At 43.7% G+C, this 9621-nt stretch overlaps 1 protein-coding gene across 1 annotated transcript in view; it reads right to left on the bottom strand.

Moving 5' to 3' along the window:
* Nucleotides 1-395: 395 nt before the first annotated feature.
* Nucleotides 396-9621, bottom strand: part of LOC139691740 (uncharacterized) — a 28095-nt gene continuing 18869 nt past the window's right edge. The window contains exon 6 of the mRNA XM_071589595.1: nucleotides 396-3710. Coding sequence (XP_071445696.1) covers nucleotides 2382-3710 — 1329 coding nt within the window. The 3' untranslated portion in view covers nucleotides 396-2381. The remainder of the gene's footprint in view (nucleotides 3711-9621) is intronic.

The raw sequence follows: 9621 nt of genomic DNA, 5'->3' as shown, positions 1-9621 counted from the left end.
TTTTAACTTCCACCTCCACCATTGTTGACGCCATTGAATCGGTTCACTAAGTAAGCAGTCATTTACAATTATATGCCGTATTTAGCCAGCTGCGCCTTGTAATTAGGAAGTAAAGGTCGCAATGGACATATTTAGGTGGCATAATAAGGACTTACCACGTATTTTTCTGCAGAAATTGAGGCAAGAATAATGAATTTTACGAGCAATTAATCCCGAGACGAAAATGTGACCATCTCCTAACCGTGAGTGATGCAACATAATTGTTGAACATAACTCCGCAGTTTGAATCTAATTTGGAATAACCCTTTCAGACATCAAAAAGGTAAATAAATGAATATATAAGGCATGCTCATAAAGTAAATGGCCGTTCGGGCACAGGAAAAAATATACTCATATGAAACACATTTTATTGGCATTTAAATGGAAGGAAGCAATCCCAAACAATGCATTGCAAACAATTGCAATTCGCGCAATACTTACCACCCACCAACACGCTTGAACTAATCCTTGCGCATACGCAAGCAAACATTTTTGTTCACACCTTGCGCAAAATAAAAAAAAATGACAAATCATTTTGTTTCAGAATTTCAATTCATAAGCAATACATTTTGGCACATTCATGTGTGATTCAACTGCAAAAAAAAAAACATGTGAACTATACATATTAACATCCGCAAAGACAATGGGATGTTATTTTTTATCACAGCACCGTCGTGTTCAACAAACGTTTCCTCAGAGATTCACGTACGTTGATGACTGCTATTGAATTTGATTTCTGAGCAACGGTGCGTCACATACACTAGCGAGACTTAGACAATACTGTTCCCTGGCAATTCACTGACTTCGTCCCAAGTTCACAGCAATATTTGATAACTCTCTTGTCCACCAGAACACCCGGAGATGATCCACAAACACACAATACACAAAAATCCAAGGGAATCCGTCTGTTGTGATGGCTAATGTACTGGCTTCCCACCTCAAGGGTCCAGGTTCGAATCCAGGAGACGGCAGATGTTTCTCAAAGATATCCCGATCCCTACTTGAGGTGATTTTAGTTGGGGGAGTGCTTTTGGGTGAGTACGCCGTCCGTCGGGTGGGACGTTTTAACTCTGTGACCCCTAGGCATCTTTTGTTATTAAAGTGTAGGCTAAATGTCGACGCTGGGTTTCCCTCTCCACCCTTCCTCCTTTCCCATATCCATCCAGAAATGGCACACAAATGACCTCAGCTGTCGGTCGCCTCCCCTAATGACTGCTTCAAAGTTAACTTGGCAGTCGTAACAAACTTGAGTTTTGGCCATAACCGGATGTTTAACGAGACATTATTATTAAACTTGGCCTAAATGAGGAGGCAATGCGATGTTGAACACCATTTAGAGAGATTTAAATACAGCATGTGTTCCCAAAGTATTTAAATTGAATTTCCTTGAACTAAGCTTTGTACTAAACTGAAAGAATCTCTTTGAGAGGAAACTAACAAAATGATTGGTGAGGCTTACAGGGACTCTGCTCTTTCCTACTCTTACTCATGTTTCGAGGTGGTCAAAGAATGCCTTTAAGTAGGGCCCAGGGAAGAGGTTCTCGAGAGAAACAGCGCTCTGTTTGTGGCCATAGACAAGCATAACTGACAACAATATGGCTCGCGTTCGACAGTTGTTGCACTCTGACCATTCGGAGAGGGATGAATATACTGGAAAGGAGACTTGGTGGATTGTAATGGCATGAATGAAATAGAAAGAATTAAGTTGAATGCAGAGCATTAAAAATGAGTTACCGTATTGAATGTTGAGCACAAAGGGCATCTTGTGTTGGTCATGTATTTTAGTAGTGGTGTATTTCTTCTTGGAGAGCCTGAAGCATTCCTGATTCCTCCTGGAAACGTGTATTTGTCCCTGGAGTTGTGTAATTGTCCCTGAAGTGTCTAAAACGTTCTCAATTCCTCCTGGAGTCTTTTATTTATCCCTGGAGTTGTTTATTCGTCCCTGGAGTTGTCTACTTGTCCCTAAGGTTGTCCATTCATCCCTGGAGTTGTCTATTCGTCCCTGGAGTCGTCTATTCGTCCCTGGAGTCGTCTATTCGTCCCTGGAGTCGTCTACTTGTCCCTGGAGTTGTCTATTTGTCCCAGGAGTTGTCTATTCGTCCCTGGAGTTGTCTATTCGTCCCTGGAGTTGTCCATTCGTCCCTGGAGTTGTCTATTCGTCCCTGGAGTTGTCCATTCGTCCCTGGATTTGTCTATTCGACCCTGGAGTTGTCTATTTGTCCCTGGAGTTGTCTATTCGTCCCTGGAGTTGTGTATTCATCTCTGGAGCATCAGAAACATTACTGACTCCTCCTGGAGTTGCGTATTCATCCATGGAGTGTCTGAAACATCTCGGCTATGTACTACGTGTACGCCAAAGACCCACTCGGTGTGGTCAGAAGATGCTTCCTGCCAGACGTCCCCGGTTGTTGGGGATCTGGTATGGTGTCATGGCTGGCTTCAATCCCCTCGGAACGAGACTCAATTTCCTTCGAATTGGAGGCATAGTCGTGATCCCCGAATGCATTCCTCTGGAAAGGAGATATCCCTGTCTTCCAGAAACCCTTTGCGGCATTCTCGACGGTGGCCACGCTCTTGTATGCCTTCCCTAGAAGGAGGGATGGTACTTCACATGTTGTGACTGCGGCACCGCCATGCGCCGACCTCCAACGCTCGACCTCTTGAGCGTAAGCCAGCCTCAAAGGCGCAATGAAGGACGTCTCCATGGGATGCATCTTGTGTGAGGAATGCGGTGGGAGACAAACAAGGGAGACTCCGTTCGAACGAGAGTACTCCATCACATCAATGTTCCTGTTGTGCGCATAGTGGGCATCCAGGACGAGGACGACGGGTCGGTACGGGGTCGGTTTTACAACTGAAACAAAGTGCCGCAACCAACGGACAAATGTGCCGGACTGCAACCAGCCCGAATCGTCTTGGCAGAGCACAGCACCCGGCACAAGGCCTTTGACTGGTGCCGACACAGCATCCGCTGACGGTACGGTGACCAATGGTGGCACAAACTGTCCCGACGCACTCATACAGCTCACCAACGTTACCGCGGTACCCCTCTCGGCAGGAGCCAATGCCTCGAACTGTGCCCTACCCTTCAACGCAAGCACCTTTGGCCCTGTACCGTCGTCCAGCGAAACCGCAAGGATTGTCTCGTCAACACAGAAGAGACGCTCAGGGGAGAAGTTGATCCGGACCAACTCCGGTTCGAGTGCACAGAAGAAGCGTTCGACGTTCCGACGAGTAAAACCGGCCACGCGTGCCGCAGCAAGACTCGGTGGTTTTCGGTACGAGAGGTGCGGGTGACGACGGAAGAACTGCTTGACCCACTTCCGTCCTGCCGCCTGTCTCTCGTCCGAGAAGGGGTGTTTGAGGCCGTGCCGCGTGGCTAGGTGGTATGCCATGGCCTCGACGTCTCGGGGGGTTAGGCCGAAGTAGGATCGTTCCAGTTCCAGGCAGTAGTGGACGAGCTGGCCCTCGACGTCCGCCGGGAGGACGGGCTTGCGACCGATCGAAGCCTCCACTGAGTTCTTGCCGTTCTTCTTGACGTAGTCCTTGATGGTGGAGCGTGGAACGTTGAAGGCCTTGGATGCCTTCAGCAGACTCATCTCCTTGTTGATGACGGCTTCGACGGCCCGGATCATGGACACCTTGTCCCAGGACTTCCTCTTCTGCGGTGCCTGACGGAGGAGAGAGGGAGAGTCTTAGTCCAGATATTACACATAGCTTTCAATTCAAAATATTATGTACTCTGGCCAATAATTAGGTGAATTGTTTTGGCAATCTGGCAGTCCAAGACGCAGACTACATAGCCCTGTGCCCAATATAATGGCGCTAGTTCTCTCTGAGACCCAACAAGGAGCAGTCTTCTGTGCTTGGCGGATTGTTGAGCTTTGCGTTTGGTATGCCAGTTATGTTAGTTAGTCTGTTGTCCTTATGTTTTTACTGTTTGTCGTCTGCAAATGGAAATTGACGAAATCACAGAACCAACAAATTAGCATATCACGTTTATACGGTGAAGTACGGTGGTAAAAGTTATCAAATAAAATTACTGCTGAAATGTACTTACAGCCTTTTAAACGGTGATAATGCTCTTATAAAGAAAACAACATAACTTCATTAATTAAATTTGCATGGGAAAGGAGAAAGCTATGCTGCAGGACCATGTAATATTATGAAGATTATTATAAATATTACTGTACATTTTACTCTATATATTATTATGAATATTACCACGTCGAAGACACCAAAAGACGTTGGCTAGACCCCTATTCACCACAACGTAGCTAGGCGGAAATGTAATATACTCTCTTGACAAGTCCCCATGAATATATACACTGCCCATTCCTAATTCATTTCTTTGCGTCTGCAATCATATCTTATTTCCCTCACTCATTGTACTGATAGAAAACTTTGAAAGACTGCTTCAAATTAAAGTAATGAAATTTTACTTCCTAATATTTTCAATTGCAACGTACTTTCTTCATTATTATCTCATGTACACTTATCCCTTGTCCTTCCTCTTTTAAAACTTCTCCCTCTCACATAATATATTCTTAAGAGAATCCATTTTGTGCCTCAGGATGTTGCCAATCCATCCGGTTCTTCTCTGTTGTGTTCCATAAGGTCTGTTCTTCATCAATTCCTCTGTAGTATACTTTCTCATTTATTATTTTATCTCTCCATTTGATCTTAAACATTCTCCTACTGCACCAGGTTTCTGAGCCTCCCAGTATTCTCTGGTCTACTTTTCCTCATGGTCCATGTTTCTGATCCATCCACTGAGTGACGAACTCCGTACGAATGTTTTCCCATGCATCGTTTCCTCGTCTGTTGTAGTACTTCTATGTCCTTCGAACGTACAGAGAGCAGTTGTTTTTTTAATTGCGTGTGTTCTCTGAGAAATTGAGCTATTCTTTGCTTTAATATCTTCTGTAGTACTTCTTCTTCCATCCCTTGTACTTCCAGAGATAAGTGATTGGAATCCATGTCGCTCTAACTGTTGATGTCCTTTCAGTTTGACTCTACTATACTGTATTCCACTTCTCCCTCTCCAACACATACTTGGGTCTCAGTCTTTTATCTTGTTGCTGTTCATGTAGTATCTTTGTAGAACTAGATCAAATACATTTAGTGACCTTTTGAAGATCCTCCTGGTTTTCTGCTATCATTTCAACATCGTGGGCGAAGGGTAGCATGTTCATCTCTTCTCAATTGATATCCTAATTCCATTTAATCCGATGCCTTGTGCTTCTCTCATTGCCTCCTCCAGGTACATGTTGAACAATACATGTGAGAGGCTGTATCCTTGTCTAACTCCTCCTATAATTTTAACCTCTATATCGCTTAGTTGACAGCCCTCACGAATATATTCACTGCAAACACTAACTGATTTCTTTGCACCTGCAATCATATCTATTTCCACCTCCAATTGTTCCCGCTTCCCACGCAGAGGGCCCAGGTTCAAATCCCGGAAGTGTTGAATATTTTTCAGTGAGGATATCTCTGATCCCTACTTGAGTTGTGCTTTGTTGAGGTCACTTTGAGTGAGTACGCCGTCCGTCGGATGGGACGTTAAACTGATTGACCCCTTGGCGCCTTTCGTTATTTGGGTTGGCTAATGCCGACGCTGGGTTTATCTCTCCACCCTTCATCCTTTCCCCATACATCCCCTAATGGTGCAAATGACCTCAGGATGTCGGTCACAGCCTCTCATAAACACAACACCACAACTGGTCTGGGATAAAACCTTGAGATACTGTTTGCAATTAATGTGTTTTTAAAATATTTGGCAGCTTGCTTATTTGAATTTGATGAGAATGTACAAGGGTAAGCCAAAATATAAGTGGCAAACATCTATTACAAACTGCTATAAGCTGTCCGAAATTTCATTCGGAACGCTTGAAATATCCACCGTTAAGTTACGAATTAGCCCCCAGTGATTTTTAATCGTCCGGGCCCCAAAAAAATCATTTGGATCGCCGACATTTTGAAAATGATGGTGCTGAATTCAAGAGAGGATAGTTGTAGCTGTGAAGGTTGAACAGAATACTTCTTTGCGGCCGTCTCTTGAAGAGTTGCAAAGAGATGGGATAGGTGTTTGTATGTAGAGGGACAATACACATCAAATTTAAATGAATTCCAGAAAGTTACTTTGATGTTTATCGCCCCTATCCAGTTTTGCGAGTTATTTATTCAATTAGCCTCATATTTGACGGGCCATGTCTCTATTTGGTAGATCAGATCACGTAGGTAAAATCAAGGAGATAATATTGCAACTGTATAGTTAAACGGATAGATTTATAAATATGTCCTTAATTCTTCGTACGATTCAGAGATCAAAATAGATCTATCAGATCACAGCTGTTAAGTGAATAATGAATATTGGTAGTTAATACAGTCCCTCACTATCAGATTTTAACTTTTAATTAATGAGATGCACAAATTTTGAAGCTTAAATAAATATATATGACAAAAAACCTTCAAATTTATACACAGATGTGTTTAAAAATGTTCTTCTTTTATTATAGAATCTCATAATTGATTGAAAACTGGCAATATTTTCCAGAAAATAAAATTCATTAATGGGACTGCTGCTGTCCTAATGCTGGTCATACAGGCAGAAGTTTTTCAACATGTATTAAGGAACACAGGAAAGGTTACATTGCAGGTTATACTAATTCTTCATTTGCCAAACATCTCCTTGATTCCGACCATTCCGGAGACTTCCACTTCTAAGTTCTTCACAACCTGGATAAAGGGAAGAAGCTCGATGACATGGAACAACTAGAAATCATACATCACAAGGACTTGGACCTCATCAATGAAGTCCAATTTTCATCTTCACCCTCCTCTCCATCCCCTTCCCAAGACATTCGTGACTTACATGATCCCTTGTCCCTATTCTTAGGAATTCCTCCCCCATCCCCTGTGCTAACCCATGCTATCCCGTCCAAGGTGAGAAGCCCTGACTCCCTACCGTCTTTCTTCACGGACCAAGAGGGAAGGTTCTACCATGCTGTACCGCCCCCCCCCTTCATTAGCACTTAGAAAGCAAGAAATATCCCTCCTCCGCCCTTCCTTTTACCCTCCCCTGGGCTTGCCCCTTGGAACCACAATACAGGATTCGTCCGGAAAATAAGTGTACTGAGCTCAGGAAAAAAAATTTATTACACTTTTACATATCTTAAGCTAATATTCCTCAAAATAGGACCCTTGTGAGTCGATACACTTGTTCCAGCGGCGTTCCCATTCCTGGAACGCTCCCGCGAAGGCATCATTGGGAACTTCTCGAAGACTCGTCGTCGACCTCTTCTCTGCCCTCCACGAACATCTTGGTCCACCGAAAGATCATGTTTCTGGACATGGCTGACTCCCCGTAAGCCTGGTTAATCATACCGACAGTTTCGGTAGACGATTTCCCAAGCTTTACCGCAATTTTGATGGAATAACGCTGCTCCAAAAACTTCGGCATCGCGTTCCGTGACCTGGGTCGAGCGTGGAGGTTCGCGTTAACAGAGCTCCTCACTAGACCACAGCTCAGAGCCGACTGCCTTTTTCAGCATCGCTTGCCAACATACCCCCCTCCAATCGCAGCCCGTCAGAGCGGTGCTGGGCGCGCCTGGAGCGGCGCGCCCAGCCCAGGAGTCAGTACACTTATTTTCCAGACGAACCCTGTATACAAGTGATTCCAACCCTTAAATCATCAGTTTACCCATGTACACTGAGCCCCTTTGAGCATTGATACCATGTGCCCGGTCGACTACCACAGGGGGAAAAAACCCCCCTGACTTCACGGCCCTAGGAGTTTGGCACTGATCCATGGGACACACCCCCAATGGGAAATCCTCCCCTACATCCTGCAACCTAGTTCTCCCCGGACTTTGAAGGACTTTTAGACCTGTTTACTTTGTCCAGGATTTGTTTGACTCCCGAGTGATGACTGTTACCTAATGATGATGTACGAGGGTAATTTCAATAAGTACATGTGTTTGATAACGAAAGGGCATTCCCTGAGGGAAGTTTATGTTATCATCGTGTGCTGCCATCTATCAAACGACGGTGTAACAAATTTCAGACTGATTTAAAAGTTAGTTTTGGATTTTGGCAACCATTCGAGTGTAAGACATGTTTATCTTGATGTTCGCTTGAAGATGGATAAATAGAGCAGTATCGTTCGGTAATTCGCTCTTTTTGTTTTGTGTTTTTGGATGTGAAGAAATGCGAGGAGATGAAAGCAAAGTGTGATGCTGTCTGTTTATGGGGACACTTCAATGCCATCTATGACCACAGTTAGATATTGGTTAGACGAATTTAAACGTGGACGAACATCTGTTTTTGATGAGGAGCGACCAGGGGACGGCCAGAAGACGTGGTTATACCGAGGAAATCATTCAAAAAGCATTTCACGCCATGATTCGACGAACGAAAGTGCATGAAGTAGCAGCGAAGGCCGTAAGGGGGGTGTGTCGACCGGAACGGGAATTAATATTTTATTACATGATAATTTGGCAAAATGAGAAAATTGTCGCCCCGATGGGTGCCATGGCGATTGCTAACGGTGGACAACAAGCTGATCTGGCTGTCAACTTCATGATCATTGCATGAACTACGTTATGAATTGCTGCCACACCCCCCCCCGTATTCTCCCGATCTGGCTCCCTGCGACTTTTTCTTATTCCCTAGCATGAAGAAATGGCTCGCGGGAAAACATTTAGAGCTCAAACTCGGAAGTTATCGCCAAGAGACAGAGGCGTACCTGTATATTGGAGAGAGTTTGACAATTCTTTTTTTTTGGAGTGGTTAAAAAAATGGCCGGAACTTTGGAAGAAGTGCATCTTTCTAAAAGGGAACTATGTTGAAAAATAAAAAAGAAATTTTTTTTGAAAAACATGGTACCTTCATTTCTAACACGGATACTTATAGAACCGCCCACGTAGTTACATTGAAAGTGGTCACATTAATAAATTTTGTTTGGTGGAAAACATTGCCAATTTTTAATTTCTTAATCCAATTTGGTCGTACACGCACAGTCTTCGTATTTCCTTCTCTATAAAAACCAGCGGGATATTAGCCAATCATCTCCAGACCAATTTTTACTTCACCGTACACCAAAGAAGAATATTACCACAATGCACACACAAACACATACATAACAAACCTGTAATTGTGGATTTGGATGGTGCAGTGGCTAACATACAATTCTGTCCAAAACGTATCGCAAATTTTGAATTTTTTCCATGGGTTACTTATGTATTTGAATTTTTAGTGTCATTATGTTGGTACTTCTGTCTCTTACTTATGCCGAAAAGTTTGGACATTTTTGAATGTTCAGTTAACTGTTGACGGCTGTTTCGCTTACTTTCAGTAACATCTGCATCTACATCAATACCCTTCAAGCCACCAAAAAGGTGTATGGCAGGGGGTGCAGCACCAGGAGGAAAGGGTAAGGGATGAGGGAGTTAGGGTTTTTCAAATGGATTGGGAAAGGTAAGGGGAACCTGCACAAAAAAATATATAAATATAATCGTATAACCATGCGTAGTCCCTACCTTGTAATTAGGTTAATACTTATTATGCCGAGGCGACTAG

Source organism: Hetaerina americana, unplaced genomic scaffold (assembly GCF_022747635.1).
Source record: "Hetaerina americana unplaced genomic scaffold, ioHetAmer1.1.p SCAF_39, whole genome shotgun sequence".
NCBI lineage: Eukaryota > Metazoa > Arthropoda > Insecta > Odonata > Calopterygidae > Hetaerina > Hetaerina americana.
Note: the sequence above shows the minus strand (reverse complement) of the source record. Positions and strands in the feature narration are given on the sequence as shown.